Source organism: Lemur catta, chromosome 21 (assembly GCF_020740605.2).
Source record: "Lemur catta isolate mLemCat1 chromosome 21, mLemCat1.pri, whole genome shotgun sequence".
In the NCBI taxonomy this organism is placed as follows: Eukaryota; Metazoa; Chordata; class Mammalia; order Primates; family Lemuridae; genus Lemur; species Lemur catta.
In genome coordinates, this window is record NC_059148.1 from 18,480,041 (window position 1) to 18,500,222 (window position 20,182).

The 20,182-nt window shown below is 42.2% G+C and overlaps 1 protein-coding gene and 1 non-coding gene across 2 annotated transcripts in view; one reads left to right on the forward strand and one right to left on the reverse strand.

Moving 5' to 3' along the window:
• Positions 1-19,781, forward strand: part of CORO1C (coronin 1C) — a 71,278-nt gene extending 51,497 nt beyond the window's left edge. Inside the window, exons 4-11 of the mRNA XM_045534623.1 lie at positions 6,523-6,652; positions 9,224-9,405; positions 10,572-10,691; positions 11,549-11,653; positions 13,392-13,537; positions 15,934-15,991; positions 16,106-16,351; positions 17,321-19,781. Coding sequence (XP_045390579.1) covers positions 6,523-6,652; positions 9,224-9,405; positions 10,572-10,691; positions 11,549-11,653; positions 13,392-13,537; positions 15,934-15,991; positions 16,106-16,351; positions 17,321-17,440 — 1,107 coding nt within the window. The 3' untranslated portion in view covers positions 17,441-19,781. The remainder of the gene's footprint in view (positions 1-6,522; positions 6,653-9,223; positions 9,406-10,571; positions 10,692-11,548; positions 11,654-13,391; positions 13,538-15,933; positions 15,992-16,105; positions 16,352-17,320) is intronic.
• Positions 130-192, reverse strand: LOC123626325. Its single transcript, XR_006730810.1, has one exon. It is a non-coding gene; the product is annotated as a U7 small nuclear RNA (small nuclear RNA).
• Positions 19,782-20,182: the final 401 nt, after the last annotated feature.

A 20,182-nucleotide genomic window follows, 5' to 3' on the forward strand; every position in this document is an offset into this window, starting at 1 on the left:
CAAATGATTAAGTTTAAGTGGACACTTTGCCCCTTCTTCCAAATCGGCTTTATTCTTCTGCAGAAATCAACAACAATAAACTCCCTATCTTATTCATTTTTGTTTCCATCATAAATTTCCCTAATTTTTCAGGGTTTTTCAGTTAGAAAAAAAAAGCCCTGCTAAACAGATTTAAAAAGAGCTGTAATACTTCCTAATATAGTTTTTGCCATGAAATAAAAAATGGGAGTGACGTGTGGTTCCTCTCAGTCATTCAGCAGGGCCCCATATTATTTCCATTTGTACAGATTGTATCTGGGCCATTTGCCAGTGAGTATTAGAACCTTGGCAAATCCAAAGCCAGCACTCAGTTCTCGATTTTCCCAAACCTAGTGTTGCTCTTGGTGTCATGGTTCATTTAGGAATGTCCTGACACCTGACATGCCACCCCGTGGGGTTACTGGGTCAGTGTTTCTGTAGGGGATTGTGCTACTCTGCAGCTGCTACCCAATCTGTAAGTCTCTTCCTGTCTCTTAAGATCATCACTTTATTTTCCCTTTGGAATTGGTTTCCTTAGCATTTTAAAAATATGGCCTTTGGGGAGAATAGCCCTTTTTATGGCTGTAACTCTAGTGCCTAACCCAGTAGCAGGTTCATGATGGATGATTAAAATAGAGAAGCAGTGTCTGGAAACACTTAGCGTGTGCTTTAAATTTGCACTGTATTTCAAAAATAAAACCATTAAACTAATTGTACTTTAAATTACTACTTGAGAGAAACCTAAGTTTCTTAATTTTCCTTTTTTTTTTTTTCTTATTGGAATTGTTCTCCTGAGCTGTCTTTTTTTCCCCCCTATCCAGAGTTTCACATGTGAAAAGGATGCCAGTGATACAGTAGTTCTGAACATGTGCTTAAAGTTGTTTTTTTCCTGAACCACAATGGGTTTTCACTGACTTATTCATTTTTTTCATCTGGGAGCCCTTAGGACTGATTACATTTTCGTCCTTTCTTACAAAACAAAACAAAACATTGCCATAGTAATGTCTTGTCCAAATAGAAAATTTTAGAAATACACATCTTTATTTGACAATTAAAAAAAAAGTGGGAGAGGGGATAACTTTTGTAGTCCCTGCTGTGCTGAGATGCCCACTGTATGTGTTTTTAAGAAAGCTGATTGGTGTTAGAGTACCTATCTGTAACCTTGGAGCAGAGAAAAGCTAACAGGTCTACATGAAGATCAAATCTGTTCTCACTGTGGTAATTGGCCTAGGCATAAACTAGAGCTTTCATACAAATGACATCTTGGGTGTAAATTACTTAGTGTTAATTAGTTGGGTGCAGTGCCATATTCATTTGCAGATAAGACTCATTCCAAGAAATCTTGATGTTCAGACCTAGAAATATGTGGGGTCATAGTGGTCATAGTAACAGCAAGAAAAGTAATGATAAACATACAGTAGACCTTTTTTTGCCAAGCACTATTTTAAGTTAATTTTTTTTTTTTTTTTTTGAGATAAGATCTCACTCTGTTGCCCAGGCAGTGGTGTGGTGGTGCAGTGGTATCATCATAATTCACCACGACCTCAAACTACTGGGCTCAAGGGATCCTTCTGTCTCAGACTCCCAAGTAGCTAGCTGGGACTACAGGTGCCTCCCACCATGTCTGGCTAATTTTTTTTTAATTTTAAATTTTTTGTAGAGAAGAGTTCTTATGCTTGCTCAGGCTGGTCTCAAATTCCTGGGCCCAAGCAATCCTCCTACGTCAGCCTCCCAGAGTGGTAGGATTACAGATGTGAGCCACCTCACCCAGCTAATTTTTCTGTTTTTCCTTTCCTTTTTTTTTTTGTTTTTTGTAGAATCGGGGTCTCACTATGTTGCTCAGGCCTCAAACTCCTGGCCTCAAGTGATCCGCCTGCCTTAGCCTCCCAAAGTTATTTTAAGCTTTTATGTGCGTGATGATATTTAATCATTGTAACAGCACAGTAGGGCAGGAGTATGGCCCATTTTACAACTTAGAGTGGCAGTTTTGTCAAAGGTCACACAGCTGATAAAGGGCATGGCCAGACCCAGATCTGTCCAGCTTCAAAGCCTGTGTTCTTCTCCCTAGTAGTAGTTTTTCCTGTTAGGGTAGTGCTTCAGATATGACCTTTCTAGTAACTCCAGAGTAAGCACAGATATCCCAAGTATCAGACAAGGAAATTGAGGCTCCCAGAAGTGAAATCCCTTCTTAATGCTAACATGTTCAGTTAGCGCCCCAGCTCCAGCAGGAGCCTGTGTCTTCTGACACCCCAGCCAGTGTCCCAGATTACACACAAAAAGACTGAACGTGTGCCGAGTGGCACTTCTGTTCCTTGTTGTCCCTGAGCTGCAGGAGCAAGACCTCTTCAGTCCAAACTGGCAGGCCATTACCCAGAAGTAGTAGACAGCCCTAAAAAGGGCAGAGAGCTACATCATGACAGGCCTGTGAGCGGAGCCTGTGGGCACCAGCCAGAGCATGTGTGTGCTGTGCTCAGTGGGGAAAGACTTACCTGCTCTTTCCGCGGTCCACGTGGGGAGCACCACCACGTACATTTACCAGCAGACACAAGAGCTTGGTTCACAGACTTTTCTAATCACTTCCTCCTCCCACTGCAATCCTCTTGCCTATGGCATTGCTGTTTTGACTCTGGTGCCTTTGCCCCGTCAATCCCCTCATCCCAAACCGTTGGGACATTGTTTAGATGCTTCATATACTTTTTAGAAAATTGCTGTACACATGTGTTTTTTATTTTGAAGCTAGGTACTCAACTTCCTTCCTTCCTCCCTCATCCCTTTCTTTCCTTTTACCTAACTCCTGTTCATCCTCAGAGGTCATTTCCTCAGGGAGCCCTCCTGGGTGGACCAAGCTTGGTTAGCAAGAAGGTCACCTCATGACACTTGAGTTTCTATTCGGCATTCAGCGTATGCCAGCATAGCGTTGGTTACCCTACGTGGTTCCTAGTGAATAACATAACACAAGTAATAACAATAGCTACCACTTACTGAGTATCTGCCTCATCCCAAGCATCATTCTGAATGCATCAGATTCATGTCACCATGGTAGTCCTCAAATCAAATCACCCCATTTGAGGGCAGGTTCATTATTATCTCTATTTTATAGAAGAGAAAACTTCAAGCCCAGGAAAGTTAGGTGAGTGTGCCCAAGGCTGCACCACTGATACGTGGCAGAATCAGGAACTGAACCATCAGTCTGGCTAGAGGCCATGTTCTTAACCACTGCTCTGTACTTCTCTACATTTGGGGGCATGATTTGTGTGTCAGGCTCTGTTCTAAGGGCCTGATTAACTCACTTAATCCTCACAGCAGCCCCAGGAGGCACAGGTACTGATGTTTCCTCTGTGCACAGTGATGTTTGCCCAGGATCATCAGGGTAAGAGGCCCAGGCAGGATTTGAACCAGGGTCCATCTGGCTCCAGAGCCCACTCTCTTAACCCTCTGCATCACATCACTTGTATTTGCTGTCTTTGATCTTCAGTCTAATAGAACTCTCTGCTTTCTGTTAGACCATTAGCTTCTCGAGAGCAGGGCCTGTATTTAGCCACCCCGTATCAGACTTGCCTTACAGTGGCATATTCAGTAAATGTGCTCCATGAATGAGTCACACCCAAGGGAGTAAAACGGGCAGTGCCTGTGTCCAATGCATAAACCTAGTTGAGCGAATCATGAAATCTGCTGAAAATGAAGTAAAGAAGGAACAGGGAGTTTCCTCATTTTAAAAATTACATAATAAATGTTTTGCTTCATCATTAAAATTTCCTCTCAGTCCAAGGAAAAGATGGATGGAGGAGAAGCTAGAGAAAGGAAAATGTGAAGTCCCATTATGAGCTCTGCCTCCGCCCTCACATTTAAGGTTGGAGATGCTGATTATAACCAAAGCCTCCCATCACTCCACGCCTCATTAGGGATTTGGAAAATGCACTATTTAGTTGTGGTTGGAGTTAGGCACAGAAGGTTCTACAGTTCTTGCAGGAAAACCCAGCAGTCTGTGGTTAGGGTGCCATCTGGAGATGGCAAGTGGTATTACCCCTCTTTCAGTTCCAAGTGGGGTCAGAATTCTTGCAAAATGCATTTCCTGTTGAGTCACTCATGTCCCATTTCATAATTGTTTCTGTGTCGACTTCATGCTTTGATCAAATCAGTAGTCATTGTTTTCTGTTTGTTCTTTTCAAAATTTCAGTCCTGCTTTATATTCACATAGCCAAGTTAAATTTGTAGTTGTTTTACTAATCATGAACCCTTGAATAAAAATAGTACGTATCAGGATGAAAGCTGGCATATAATGCTGGGGGAGGAGTGGATGCCCACACTCTCCCAAGGGAAAGAGAGGCTTAGTTCAAAGTCTGTTTGGCAAGGAGAGGTTGTGGTCTGAGAGAGGGTGGGGTATCTTACTTCTGCCTTCCATGCTTGTTCACACCTGCCTTATTTGAAATTTGCTGAATGAAGAGGGAGTTCAGGAGAAACTAGGTGATGTCCCAAGGTTGGGTCCTCAAAAGGCAGGCTTAAGGAGTTATATTTAGCCTGGGCAGAATTTAACTGTAAAAATGGATGAATCATTCAACTCATGCATTTTTCCCACTGTTCAGGATAGCAAATTTTCTTATTTTTTTGCAGGGCAGCAAAACTGAGCAGAACCTTAAACACTCATCTAATCCAGGTCTCTGCCTTCCACTAAGCAACTGAAAACAGGCAGTTGTTTGTCTCCTTAAAAATCCCCACAAAGGAAAATTCTATTTCTCACTTGTTCCACTGTTGGCCAGTGATTTCTCACTGGCAGGTTCTAAGTTTTTCATGAGCTAGTTCCTTAAGATCTTTTTTTGATGGTAAATTTACCTATTTTAATCTTCGTATAGAAGATAATTGTTTTAAACCTCAGCTTTTCCCCAAATTTAAATATTATTTAATATCTAGTCTTCTGTAGGGTTCTTGGTGATACTCAGCTTACCTGTAACTAAGTCCTTTTCTTCTTAGAGGGTGTTTCTATTTCTTAACCTTTTAAAACCTTTGTCTTCCATTGTTAAACATAAAATCTCTTATTCCTTCCACTCTGATACTTCCCCTATGCCTTTCTCCTCCTGCTGCACAGGCAGGTCCCCAGTTAGGATATGACGAATCTTTTGCATGTCTTCACCAGTCAAGAGGATTAAAAAAAAATAGCTTTATTGAGATATAATTCACATAGAATTCATCCATTCAAAATGTACAAATTCACTGATTTTTAGAGTTTCCACAGATATGTACAACTATCACCACAGACAACTTAAGAATATTTTCATCATCTCAAAAAGAAACTCCACATCCTTTAGTTATCAGCTCCCTCCCCTGTTCCCCAACACTGGGCAGCCACTAATCTGCTTTCTGTCTCCCTGTATTCTCCTATTCTGGACATGTCACATATGTGGAATCCTACAATGTGTGGTCTTATCAGTAGATGGACATTTGGGCTGTGTCCACCTTTTGGCTATTATAAGTAATGCTGCAATATACAAGTTTTTGTGTGGATGTCTATTTTCATTCCTCTTGGATCTATTCCTAGAAGTATTGCTGGGTCATATGGTAGTTCTGTGTTTAATCATTTGAGGAACTGCTAGATTGTTTTCCAAAGTGGCTGCACCATTTTCCATTCCCACCATCAGTGTCACAGGCTCTGATTTTCCACATCCCTATCAACACCTGTTGTTATCTGTCTTTTCCGTTCTAGCCATCCTGGTGGATGTGAAGTGAGATCTCGTGGTTTTACTTTTCATTTCTGTAATGAATAATGTCAAGCATTTTTTCATGGCCTTTTGGCTATTCGTATATCCTCCTTGAAGAAATGTCTGTTTAGTTTCCTTGCTCATTTTTACATTGAGTTATTTGTCCTTTTATTGTTGAGTTGCAAAAGTTCTTTATTCTAGATACAAGTCCCTTATCAGGTATATGATTTGCAAAGTATTTTCTCCCATTATGTGGGTTGTTTTTTTGCTATCTTTATAGTGTCCTCTGAACCACAAAAGTTTTTAGTTTTGATGAGGTCCAATCTATTTTCTTTTGTAAGGCTTATTTTCTATAGTACGTGTTACAAAAACATTATATTTTCGTTTTCTAAATGTAAAATTATAGAAAATAATGTTTTAAAAACTGCACCGTCCCCTCAAGAACCACGGACTTAGCTAAGAGTTTTTACTCCAATGCTTCGTTCCATGAGTGCTTCAGTTATTTTGTATTTTTCTTTCAATTTTTTGCATGCTTCTAACTGGAGAGTTTTGAACTTAACAAGGAATTTAAAATAATATTAAATAAAAGCCGACAGGTAGCGCTTTATAGCCCTTACTGATATCTTGACCTTTAATATCATATTACATTTTCAAAACAACTGAACCACAGTCATTTCACAATATTCTGCCTTTTATGTAAATATCACTGTATATTGTTTGTGTAAAGACTTTAAACTGGATGGCCACGGTAAATGTGATAATGAAAGGCGATAGCTTTCATATGGATTGTCTTTTCTTTCTTCTCCAACAGGTATGGCAGATCCCAGAAAATGGACTCACCCTCTCCCTAACTGAACCTGTGGTGATTTTAGAAGGCCACTCAAAGAGAGTCGGCATTGTGGCTTGGCATCCGACGGCTCGCAACGTGCTTCTCAGTGCAGGTAGGGGCTGAGCAGTCCTGGCCTTGGCCTGGCCCCCTCACTGCTCACGGCTCTTTGTGGGGGGGGGGCAGCAAAGCGTTTTGATTGTTTGCTATACAGTTTTGAAGCAGATTATTAGGAAACCATGGTGAGGAGCATCGAGATGCAGTGCTTCCCCAACCCATACATGTGTTTGCACGCACGTGTGTGTGTGTGTGTGTGTGTGTGTGTGTGTGTATGAGTGTGTGTTTCAAGGCCACTGCCGACAATCTGATGAAAGCTATGGGCTTTCTGCTTTGAAAAGCGAACAGATACATACTTTTTTGCCTGTAATTTCAGCAGGTTTATGGTTCCTGCTGAGGCCCTCCAGAACCACAGTTGGGAGCCAGAAGCCCTGGGTTCTTTCTCTGGTGTTGCTGCCAACTTTGGGGTGATCTCCATTTGGGCAAATATGCGCCTTCCTTTTAAAAAAATACTTTTCATTTTAAGTAGTGCATATATATTATAGAAAACATATAGACAAAAGGGAAAAAAATAAAAACCACTTGTAATTCCACCACCCAGAGGGTAGATCATTATTACCGTTTTGATATTTCTTTCCAGAAGATATTTCTGTGTGTGTACGTAAATTACACCTCACACACAGAGCTGGTTTCACACACTACATGTGACCTGCTTTCTGCACTGAGTGACACCCTGTGATCCTTTTCATTAAGTATTCATTAAACATGCCATTAAATGTTCTTCCCACATTATTCTTACTGACTCCATGATTTTCCATTGCCTGGATATACCTCAGTTTATTTAATCAGTTCCCTCCTGGACACTGATACTGTTTCTGATGGTAATGAACCCTGTGGCTGAGTCCTAGTGTTCTTACTGGTTTCCCACTTGAGTAGTTTCTAAATTTATCTTACAGAAATCTTTTCCTTTGCCCAGAATTTGAGATTTTATTTTCTTTTATGAAACCAGTATAGAGGGCACAAGGGAGCTTTGTAGGGTGATGGAAATGTTCTATATCTTGGTTGTGGTAGTGGCTACATGAGTCAAAACTTATCAAATGTGTACTTAAAATGGGTGTGTTGTATGTAGATTTTACTTTAATAAAATTAGTTTATGAAAAAAGCAATACTAATGTTACTGGTAGAATTTTTAAAGATCTTTCCCCCCACCAGTAAAGAGGAGGTAGGCAGTTTAATTTTTAACTAGGAATAGAAGATGCGTATGACTTACAAGGAGTTAAATAAAATATTTAATGCCAGGTACCTAGAACACAAGCACCATTTTTCAAAAAGGACACTCTGTGGGATACTGTTGCTATAATCCCCATTGACCATATTTGGGAACCTTTCTGATGTTCCACTCAGAACCTGTCTGACAGGGAGAGAAAAAGAATTCCAGAGGTGGAATTCCACCATGGAAAATTTCCTGCTACCTTCTCATGTAGCTTAAACAGAGGGCAACAGTAGCAGCTGATCCCTGTTCTCCCTTTGACTAACGAAGGAGGATGGGTGATTGTCGTGTTCTGCATATTTTAAGATGACATGACCCATCCACCCTGGCTGGAGTTGCCTGTTTGCCTGAGAGGAGCGAGGCAGAGGAAGGGTCAATTCTTCATCCCAGAGTTTAGCTCTAACTTTTCATACTGTTATGCGGTTTTTCTCCTGTTTCCTACTTGTAGCCCTTAGGCAACCTAGGTATTCTGGGTGTTAGTAGCTAATTTTTCCAAAACGCAAATTGCTTTATTGGCAAGAATTCACCTTTAGGTTGTCCTTCCCTTAGTTTGTGCCATTCTTGAACTAATGTCCTGGAAACAACGCGTGGTACCTCTTTTTAAAGAGGCCTGGGGGTTTGGGGCAGACCCTTGAAGGAAGGAAGGATGGAGTTGACAAGCTGAGGGTGGTGGCTGAGTGGACATTGTGGGCCTCCTGGGGATCAGTTTCTGAATCTGCGTGCCTACTTCATTACAGCTCAGGCTGCTCACCACGATCAGGATGGTCTTGGCCTATTTTCTCCCTTTTAAAGATAAAGATCTGTTGTGAGCAAACAGGCCAAGTGCTCGTATTTCCCTCCCCTTGTTGTAACTTACTACACTTTAATACACCAACGCCATGTCTTACAGCCCCACTGATTTGAACACCTGCCACCCAAAGTTTTTGTTGAGTGTTCTAAACAGTTATTTAAACCCTTTATTTTTAGTTCCTTTGGAAAAGAAATAAGCTGTATTCATTCTGATGCTTGTTTTACTAGAAAAGGAAACTTGAAAACACTCGGATCCACCAGCCCAGTTAACTCTTTACAAAAACATAGGATTCTAGTTTGGTATAGTGCTTTGTTTCTGTATAGTTGTTTGTTTCATATGAACCCAGATTAACAAGTTGTGTTTTTCCTTTAATACTTTTATTTCTTTTATGTAAATCTTTTTTTTTTTTTTTTTGTCATTTTGGTTTTTAACTCCTAGTAAGGCCTCTAATCATCAGCACCTTCTTTTCTACACACATGTATATTCTCATTGTATTTCTAGTTTTCTTGACTGTGTTGTTGTACAGGTGCTTCTAATCTTTGAGGGACATGGTTTTTTGTTTGTTTTAGGCTGTGATAATGCCATCATCATCTGGAATGTGGGAACGGGTGAAGCCCTTATAAACTTGGACGATATGCATTCAGACATGATTTACAATGTGAGCTGGAACCGGAATGGCAGTCTGATCTGCACAGCGTCCAAAGACAAGAAAGTGAGAGTAATCGATCCCAGGAAACAGGAGATCGTTGCTGTGAGTATTCCTAGGACAAAAACCCCAGGAGTTGCTGCACTTCAGCGAGTGTGAACTTTCTGCTTTTTAAGGCAGGCAGCAGTACTGATGAGTGGGCCCTTGCTGTGTGCAGACACCTGCTGTGAATAAGAAAAGGCTCCTACAGGCTTCTGTCTGCCTCCCCAAGCACACTTCTCTCCAGAGTTGGACCTTTCCAGCTTTTACGCAAGTCTTCTCTCACTTGGTTGCCAGTTTTCACAAAGAAATAGTTTTTATCAGTTCACTAGAGTCCTTAAGAGTTAAGACGTCTCCATCAGCTAAACCAGTTAGCTGCATTCCTGATCTCATGGCTTAGTCCTGAATAACGATTAATTGATCCCCACCCTGTTCCAAAAACAACTGTTAGAGTTTCATCTGCTTTGCAGAGATGCAGCAGGTTCTCTCATCAGCTCAGTGTCTTGTTTCTGCCAGCCAGTCTGGGCCTCAATAAAATCACACATCCTGACATAAGATGGACATTTGGGTCTTTAGTCAGGGTTGAAACTGCAAATGTCGATTCCAAGAACATCTCACTTGAGCCACACCCTGAGGCCTCCCTGCGATGTGGTGGTTCTTTGGCAACATTTCTTCGAAAGGGCCATACAGTGATCCTGGCTGGTGCTTACTGAGCACTGCGGACTTGCACAGCCCCATACGAAGTGCTTTATCCACCCAGAATATTCCAAAGGTTACCACTAGTGCACTCTTACTAATTAAACACATGAGGTTAAGGAAGGGGTTAACTAGACTAGGCTTCTTTTTGTGCTGTGATATTGGTAGAAATTGTAGGGTATATCCAACCTTCAGGTTATTATCCTCTCCAGAAACAAACATTTGGCAGAAGCCTTTCATGTGTTTTATTTTTGCAGTGTGTGGACTTGGGTTGCAGCGGGATGTGGTGGAAGGAGTTAGGCTTTTGAGTCAAATCCTGGTGCTCTTGCCAACTAGCTGAGGGGCCTTGCCCAGGTCACGTGGTGTAGTCTATGTTCCCTCGTCTGGGAGAAGGGACGGCTAACACTGACACCCTCCAGGGGAGCATGAAGGGCGTGTGGGTCTGAGGTCGGGCCTGTGCTCGAGTCTCCCCACTCACCTTTCCTGCTTTGCAGTTTGGAGGTGTGTGACGTGCCTTTTTGCTCGCTCCCTCCCAGGAGAAGGAGAAGGCGCACGAAGGGGCGAGACCCATGAGAGCCATCTTCCTGGCTGACGGCAACGTCTTCACCACTGGTTTCAGCCGCATGAGCGAGCGGCAGCTGGCGCTCTGGAATCCGGTACGCCCCTTCCCAGCCTTCTGCTCGCTTTCTCTAGAGTTTCTCTCCTATCTGAGCGGGTTTTCAGGTTGTAAGTAGATTATAGGATTCTCAGCGTGGCTTTCTAAACTCCTACTTGTCTTAAATTGGATGTGGATGTGAAGTTCTTATCCTCACTGAAGACTTAATGGTAAATGTATTTCAAAAACGTACTCGATACTCCTGAGGAATCTATATTGACTATATTTTTTAAGAAGAATGTACAAGAAATCCAGTGTTTTAGATTTGGGAAATAAGTTCTAAACTTGTTTATATTTCATAAAGAATATGCTCAAATGTCTAAATCGAAATAGTCATGCTGGGGAAAATGACTTAATTAGCATAAGTAGGGGAAAAGTACTAAACTGCATACATCATGTGATCTCAGTCTGTATTGTGCACATGTGTTGGAAAGAAATAGACCTCAATTGTCATAGTTTCTGCCACCCGCTGGGGTGCAGAAGTGTGGAATATGAGATGATCTTTATGAAGTACATATATTTATTTTATAATAAAAAAGTACTTTTAAAAAAGAAAATAGTCACAAAGGAGAAGGGCCCTTTCATCTTTGTCATGGAATCTCACTAATGGATACATTAATTATGTTGTCAAATCAGCACAATTCTCAGGGGGTTGGATCCCGTTTCATATCCTTGTTGGTGTTTACATGGATGAATGTTGTATGTGCAATGTTCAAACTTTCATTATTCTAGGAAAATGGCTCAATTAGGGACAGAAGAATGTACAATAAGGTTATAAAAATTCATCTTAAAAATGTATGCACACATACACATTTTATATATCTAAAAAAATTTTTTTTATATATTTTTTTTTCCCAGAAAAATATGCAGGAACCCATCGCTCTTCATGAAATGGACACTAGCAATGGAGTGTTGCTGCCTTTTTATGACCCGGACACCAGCATCATCTACTTATGCGGAAAGGTAAGCAGCAATTTTGATGTTTGATGGTGAATTTAATCCTGTAGGAGGAAAAGTTTGTCCTACCAAGATTTAAAAGATGGGCAACATACTGTATCTTTTAAATTTTTGTAATTTTGTGTGTGTGTGTGTATGTGTGTGTGTGTCTTAAGCTAAGGACAGATAATTTTAGTATGTTTTAGGTCTTCAGAGTAGACTGTTTGCAGCTTGCCAGTTGTGTGGTAATAACATGCCGTGTTCAGTACTTTTGACCAAAGTAGGGATTGGGTTGAGGTGTTAGGGCTAGTGCTTCACTCAGGGAAGTCTGGTGAGAAAAAGAGGACATGTCTTCACCTAACGGTACTACCTGATTGGTGACTTTAGATTTATCCGAACTGATATCAGGGATGACATGAATAACCAGGTGGCCATATCTCATGCTGAAATTTGTCAGATAACCCTACTGACATCTATGTACTGAATACTCATGCCATGGGCTTGTACAGAGAATGTGCTTTGTGGATGTGAGCTTTTGAGGACCTCAGAGACTCTCCAGAGGGTTGTTACTCCTGGAGTTCAGTGTTCGGGCTCTGGGCTGGAAGGCATGTGGCCTGACTAAAGTGTCAGGGTGACAGCTATTACAAGAAGGCTCCACACCAAACTCCTCCTGTCTTTTGCTCTCATTCTAACTAGAAGGTTGGTAGCTTTATTATTATTTCATTTTTGTAGGTGGTAACTTCAAAATACCTTATTCTTCTGTAGGTTCAATTTTGCTTAGAGCTTTTAGTAGTTGAAATAAATGAATTAATAAAAATGGAGCTGTTGATGTATTCCTCAAACTTGTGAGATAGCCCTTTGCTGTGCAAAGCGGGTGATGTTTTACTTTTCATAGCTGCTTGAGTGTGCTCCAGACCTGCTGTCTGTCCTTACAGGTCATTTCCTCAGAAACTGAGATTTTGTCTGTTTCCTTGGAAGTCATTTTACTGATGTTAACAGCTGTTAAGTACATGCACCTTACCGTTGTTGCCACTGACGGCATCAAAACAAACACAATGAGCAGTTACCCAGGTATTACTAACACTAGGTGGAAAATTATTTTGGGTATGCAGAAAATGACTAATACATGTTTAGCTTCTTTTCCATTGCCTTAGATATCTGAAGTCACTGAGACAAACGGAAATCGTGAGAACCATTCTAAGCCAGATAATCAGAATTTTATACATTGCGATGAGATGGCACTACTTTCTGAAATTAACAGGTTCTCACTGAAACTGAGTTTCTTAATTAGAAAAATCTCACTTTTTACTGTCACCTGAGTGCCTGGTATTAGTGCCTTTGAGTCTGTGACCGGTGCTGCACTGTGCCAGTGGATGAATGCTTCAGTCAGTAATTGCACTCGCAGCAGTCCTCCTAGTCTTTGTTTGTTTTTTGAGGTTGAATAGCAATGTGGTTGTTTGGCAGAGGCATTAACATCTTTGTCCTACCCCTGGCCTTGTGTCTAAGCTCAGGAGAGTATAACTGGAGCCTTCAGTAGGAGGCCAAGGAGAGCACTGGAAGGGCATGCTAGCGTTTCGTAGTGAGGGCTTCCTGAGAGAGGCAAAGAAACTGCCACAGGCTTTAGGCAAGCCTCTTAATGAGGAAGAAAAGGTCGGCTACTGAAGTGGGGTCCCAACTAATGCTGGGTCTATAGAGGAGAAAGACGCCGCTCAATCCAGGTGTTTCAGTTAACATCAAACACAAACTTGCCTTTGATTTCTTATAGGGTGACAGCAGTATCCGCTACTTTGAGATCACGGATGAATCCCCGTATGTGCACTACCTCAACACATTCAGCAGCAAGGAGCCTCAAAGAGGGATGGGTTACATGCCCAAGAGGGGACTCGATGTTAATAAATGTGAGATTGCCAGGTAAAGAATCGATATTATAAAGTATGTCAATTGTTTATGCCATCCATGTAGGACCAGAGCAAGACAGCTACAAGTAATTCTGTAATGCCCAAGTCTTTCTCCCCTTGTGTGTGGTGTGGAATTAGTATCTCGTTTCCTGCCTGTACCGTGGAAGTGCAGCAGTTAAGCAGCCTAGCTGGAGGTGTGCTGCACACTTAGTGAAATGGTGAAACCTTCTTTTATCTTCAAGCTGAGGCTGTGGCCAGTGTTCCCTGGGGGGCAAGCAGAGGAGAGCCTGGCTCAGGGCTGGAAAAAGGAGTGGATTTTCCTGCTCTAGCAGGGGAAGAACCAAGTTCCAAACTGGATTGTGGACCCCACTGGTTCTAAACTAAGATCATCATTGGGGTGATGGGTTACCTTGACTTAGAAAGTTCAGCAGTGTTATATATAATTTCTGTCTTTCTGTGCTACGCATTTTTTTAAAAAATTTGTATGCTGTAATGCTTGTGGGCTTCCTAAAGGACAGGCTTTTTTCTCATGCTGGTCAACAGCAGATACCCCATGAGACTCAGGGACCACTGACCATTTCAAACAGTGGAATAGCTAGCACCATGTTATCAGAGATAAGGCCTTACCACACATTTGTGTAGGACTGTGTTTATATGGACTTTTTAAAAGTTTGATGTTCTGGTCACACGATTAAAGGATTGATACTTACATCTTTCAAAATAAAAGGAAAAGAATTTTTATATTTACCTCTATGGGTTTTTAAAAAATAGCTGGTGTAATGGAGGAAAACTGTCACAGATAATTTAAAGTTGTGGTATAAACCAAACTAATCAAAATGTGGTTCACGATAGACTGAATCTGAGTTTAAAATTATATCTGGTATTTTGGGAACACAGGTATTGTACTGTCATCCAAAAGTTTAAAAAACTAAAAGCACAATTATTCAGGACACTTTCTATTTATTAAGTGTTTGTTGAGCATTTATTATGGCAGACACTGTGTTAAATATGTTACATGGATTACCTCTTTTACTTCTGGTCACAATCCTGTGAGGTAGGTATTATTTTTATCCCCATTTTATGGAAGAGGAACTTGAGGCTTGGTGAAGTTGTCGCACCCTCAGGGGCTGTAGTAGCAGAGCTGAAAGTCAAACTCAGTTCAATCACCACTATGCTCACTGCAGAGTTTTCATTAAGTCAGACTTTAAAAATAAAAATGTTTTTGGTTTATCTGGTGCTCTGTTTGGCTGAAAGTGTGAATAGACAGGTTTGGCACAAACACTTTTACCAACCTGAGCTCCACGCGGCTTCTGTTCCCCTGGCGTACTGGAGCAACGTCTCTTCCAGGCCGTCTCGACAAGATTCGTGCCCAGATCATGTTACCCATTTCCAAGTGCCAAAGGCTGCAGGTTTCCAGGAGAAACAAATTCCACTGGCTTTGGGTACTGGAGATGGCAGTATGTCTTCTGACTTAAACTCTTGAAATGCAGAGGCCACTTCCCCAGTAGCACGTACACCTACGCTTAATTCCACCCTGGCACGCTGGCCATTTGACTGGTGATCTGGCCAAAATGCTTACTAAGGCCACGTCCCTTACCCAGAGCTTCGGAGAGAATTTTTGATTATTCCCCATCTTGACTGAAAAAAAGCCCCTTGGCCTTATCAGGGTCATCATAGAAGAAGTAGTTTCTGGTTTGTTTAGTCTTGTTGTAGGGGGCAAATAAAAATGGTATCCCTTTTTTCCCCCACTCAGAAGATATTTGCACCACTTTTCCCTGTTACAGTGCAAGTTGCTTTCCATTCCCACTCTTCCCATATTTTGGATAATTTCACGTTTTTCTTGAGTACTATGCATGATGTGGTTTGTTTGGATGCCAGAATGTTAATTCCTAGGATTGTTTTCTTTTCCTTTTAAAAATCATATTTACAAAGCAGTGGGACAGGCAAAGACAAAAATTAAAATCATACTTAACAAGCGTTCAACCACCACAAGCTGGCTAAGACCTGGTACCTAGGCTGTAGATACTCTCTAGCAGATGTGTGTTCTCTTCTGTCTATTGACATGGTAATGTTTTCACAAGTGAAGCATTATCAGTGTTGCTATTATTTCTACCGCAGTCGATCTGCCCCCAGATAATTGGAATTTGACTGTCATCACACTATATAGATCTCTGTTTGTGGTTCTTGTCTACAGTCTGCCATTTCCCAGCATAGGTACCCTTGGCTTCCGTTTTCTCATCTGTCAAATAGGAACACTAAGTTCTACCTACTCCTAGGGGGGAGCAGATGAGGTGATGGATAAAAAATCACTTTATCGCCGATACAGCATTGTAGAAAAGGAGTTATTAATCCTGTTACTCAGCCTCCTATTCCATTTAATGTGACTTTGCCTTTATTTCCCCTTTGAAGATTCTTCAAACTTCACGAGAGAAAGTGTGAGCCTATTATCATGACTGTCCCCAGGAAGGTGAGTGCCCAGTGTTTTAGACAATCCATGTTTTAAAAAAAATGAAAAAACTAAAATAAAAAATCCCAGACCTTTCTTCCTTGCCCTAAGGGTTTCCCTCAATGTCTCTTGTAGTCCGACCTTTTCCAGGATGACCTGTATCCTGACACGGCGGGGCCAGAGGCTGCGCTGGAGGCGGAAGAGTGGTTTGAAGGGAAGAACGCAGATCCCATCCTCATCTCTTTGAAGCACGGGTACATTCCAGGCAAAAACAGGGATCTCAAGGTGGTCAAGAAGAACATTCTGGACAGCAAGCCAACGGCGAATAAGAAGTGCGACCTGATCAACGTCCCTAAGAAAACCACAGACATGGCCAGTGTGGTAAGGACACAGGCGTTTGGCTGGCTCGGGCCTTGTCCTCTGGAAAGGCCTGTATGGCGCGGTCATTGGCAAGTGCTGTCCCACTGTGGGCACGTGGGGGTTTCCGGTTCACGGTCACCTGTATGACATGTAAGAAAGTCCTAGGGTAGTGACATTGGTGAGTTTGTGGTCATGCTTGTTCCTTTAGCTCTGTTTTTTATAATGACTGGAGGAGATGTCAGTCTACTGCCATCTCTGAGTGTGAACAGGAGCCTCTTGGGTCCTGTCTTTCACCAGATTGGTTAAACCCATCTCTGATTTGGGTAAAAGGAAGAGAAGGTCCCTGGAAGGAGGGAGTGGTGAGAGTGTTCAGGTGTTGCTGAGTGGCCAAGTGACAGGAGGATCTGGCAGTATGTGGGGCTAGCCACAAAGATGATTTTGACAAGAGCCATTTGGGTGGGATGATGGGAACCGAGCCTGCATTGAAGACCCGCCATGGTCACTGGAGAGCCCCTGTGCTGCTGGAAGAGCAGGTCCAGGGGAGGCGAGGAGCCAGCAGACAGGGCAAGAGATTTCCTTCCCAGCACGGAGCCTCACAGCAGATAGTGGGAGCTCCGTGGCCTCTGGAAGTTGCCCTTAACCCTGGTCAAACAGAAGTTACTATTGATGGAGCCTTGAAGGAATCTGGTCCTACAATATAATTGTTACCTAAGAGCCTTTGTCTGGGTGAGTGCCCAGGCATGGGGACAAGAATAGCACTGCAGTATACACTGTTGTCTTGCTCTGGGGTTTCAGATGTATTAACCGGCTTTAATTGCGTTCTCATAAGGCCTAGATGCTGTAGGTTTTGATATCTCTTTTCAACTTGGTGACTGTGGCTTGCCATTTGCAAAATAGAAAATTACATTTTCTGTCTTAAAAATTCTGAACTGTCTTGAAATTTGTTTACTGCTCTTCAGTCACTGACCCCTTTTTTGTTTGTTTTCTTAGCAAAATGAAGCCAAGTTGGATGAGATTTTAAAAGAGATCAAATCTATAAAAGACACAATCTGCAATCAAGATGAGCGTATTTCCAAGTTGGAACAGCAGATGGCGAAGATAGCAGCCTGAAGGTCCCACCCCCACCCCTATAAAAAAACGGGAGCAAGAACTCGTGCTTGGTAGCTGGTTGTTGGTGTGGTCCCAGGGAGGGCGGAGGGGAGGCACTGCCATTTGGAGACATTCCATTTCAGATTTGTCAACCAGCGATAGGCCACATTCCAGTAAGAACTCAATTGATCTCCCAAATTTGCAGAAACAAAACGTGATTTAAAAGCTGAGCTTTTTATCAGAAAGCTTTTTTGATGTTTTAAGTGTTATGTGACTTGTTGAACTTTTAAAAGACAAAAGTGCTACTTTTAAAATCCCAGATATTCTGAATTTTAGAAAACAAACCAATTCTGATTCAGTGTCGTGCCCAAGTACCTTTTTGTTTTTACGAATAGGGGCCAATGCCACATTGCTTTTTATATTTCTTTCTTTTTTTAATGTTGCCAAAACCAAAAGTAGCTTTTTTTTCTTTGTATTTTGCTACTTTGCAGTATTTGTGTGTGGTTTTTTTTTTCTTTAATTTGAAAGGGACAGCACTGTGTATGTTTATAAACTAAATGAAGATAAGATATTATTTTGTATAAACATTCATCTGAGAACAATCAGCAGTAGCCACATGGTGCTGGCTAATTTGCAGCACAAAGCTGGTCATCTTAATGACTGTACAAAAGGAAGACTTGAAAAAATCACGTGGATTCGTATTACTACCCCTCTCATTTCACTGAGTCTTCTGATCAAAAAAGCTCACATCATATCTCTTCCTTTCTTTTCCTTTCTCTTTCCTAGAAATTGGGTGGTTGTACCAGAATGGAATTTTGCTTCTTGGTTATCCTGTGCTTCTGATGATTATAATCTAACCCAAACTAGCATGTGTTTCTGCAGTTTTGTTACACATATAGGATCTGTTGCATTCATCACTGTAAACATCATGTTTCAGGTTTTGGTCAATACTTGACAAGGGTGCCCGGGACAAGAAGACACACACATTGTTGAGAGTATCTTCTTGCCCATTTCCGCAGCTTGCCTAGCTCTTGAGTACAGTGGTGAGGACTAGAAACAAGGGAACTTGGGAGGGAGCCTTTGCCTGGGGTGATCCTCTGTCTTCCCGTGTGACCTGTGCTGTCCCTGGCTGTGCTGGAGGAGGAGGTGGCTCTCCTCCCACCAACAAAGCTCCTGCTCTCCCCTCTTCCTCACATGTGCTGCGACCTCTCAGGGCTCCCCCAGCTGTTCCTTCTCTCTTTCCTGCCTTTCAGCCCTGCTCACGTTCAGCTAAGACAGGACCAGAAGGTGCTATTGAATATTGAGACTGAGGAATGATCTAGAATGAAGCAAAAACAGAAGCTCAGACCTCTGCTGTAGCTTTAATGTGTACAAACGTGTCCCTTTGCATCCTCCACACAACTCATCTGTTCCGCCTCTCCAGCTCGCACCGAGGCTGTGTCAAAGCACAGGGGCTTCCTGGACCCAGAGAGGGGCCAGAGACTGAGCTCTGGTCACCTGCTCATTCCTAGGTTAGCTAGTACTTCACCCCATTTCCAATTGCTCATACTGCATGCTTGAGAAACAAGATTTAGGGAGCCTCTGCTTTGGAAGGGCTGAACGTCTGCGATTGAAGGTGAAGCGTGTAGTGCCGTTGGGACCACAGAGGGAGCTCTCGCACAAGCCCGTGCTGGTGTGGCATGGGGCTGGCTGGGAGCCTCCATAAACGGGGAACCAGGCTGGAGGCAGAGTGTGACAATGGCAGGTTAGAAGGCACAGCTGAGCTAGGGGTAATGTCCGTGTAGAAAAGGTACCATGTTCTTAACCAACCGATATTGGGATCGCTGTCTCCACGATTTCAGGGCATCTGAATGTTGGATGTGGTTTTGTGTGTATGTACGTGTGTATGTGTGTGTTTTTAATATTGAAGTGGATAATGAGATGTAAAGAAAATAATTACAATGACTTTTATTCAAGCCTGTATTTGTTTCTTTATCAATGTAATCTGCTGAGGACCTGCGTTTCTAAGATTCAGAAATGTTTTAGGGTTCTGATATCGAATTAATTAAGTAAACAAAATTGTTGGTGGTGGCGTGAAACACTGTAGGGAATGTGGTCGGAGAGAAGCGGAAGGGCAGGGAAGAGTCATCCTGATCTTAGGCTGTAGCTTAGGACTTACCTAATGAGTGATGCCCAGCCAGGCTTGTAGGCACCTGAAGCATTGTGGATTATTTCTCCTGTTTTGTCTTTTTTTTTTTTTTAAGCCGTGACATCCCTGAGGAGGACAGTGAATTACTCCTAGATCGGCTCTTATAGAGCGGCTATAGTATTCTGTCAAAACACTTGCTTCCATTTTCAAAGATAAAAATCATTGATTACAAAATGGTGTCCGTGTTTATTTCATACCCCAGCTGTCTCTGAAGCAACCCACACGTCTCTGCCTGATACAAGTGACTTTTTCCTCCCTGAGGGTAAGTACAGGGAAGTGTGGGTGGGGGCTCAGCTCGAGCAAAGGGGACAGTGGCATGGGGTCCGGTAGAGGCAAGTGCTGTGTTCCTGATCCCAACAGACCGGGATGTTTGGATCCTGCCTCAAGCCTTTGCCTGCAGTTTGCCCTGGGTCCCTTTTCTTATCTTGAAGGAAGGATAATAATTCCATGTAGTTTAAATGAGAGAAATACATATTTCTGGCCACACGGAGTAGCCCTCACTCATGGCTGCCATTGTTACCACAATGAGCTGATTTCCTCATGAGGCCTTTGGAAGCACTTTTTCTTCTGTAGAA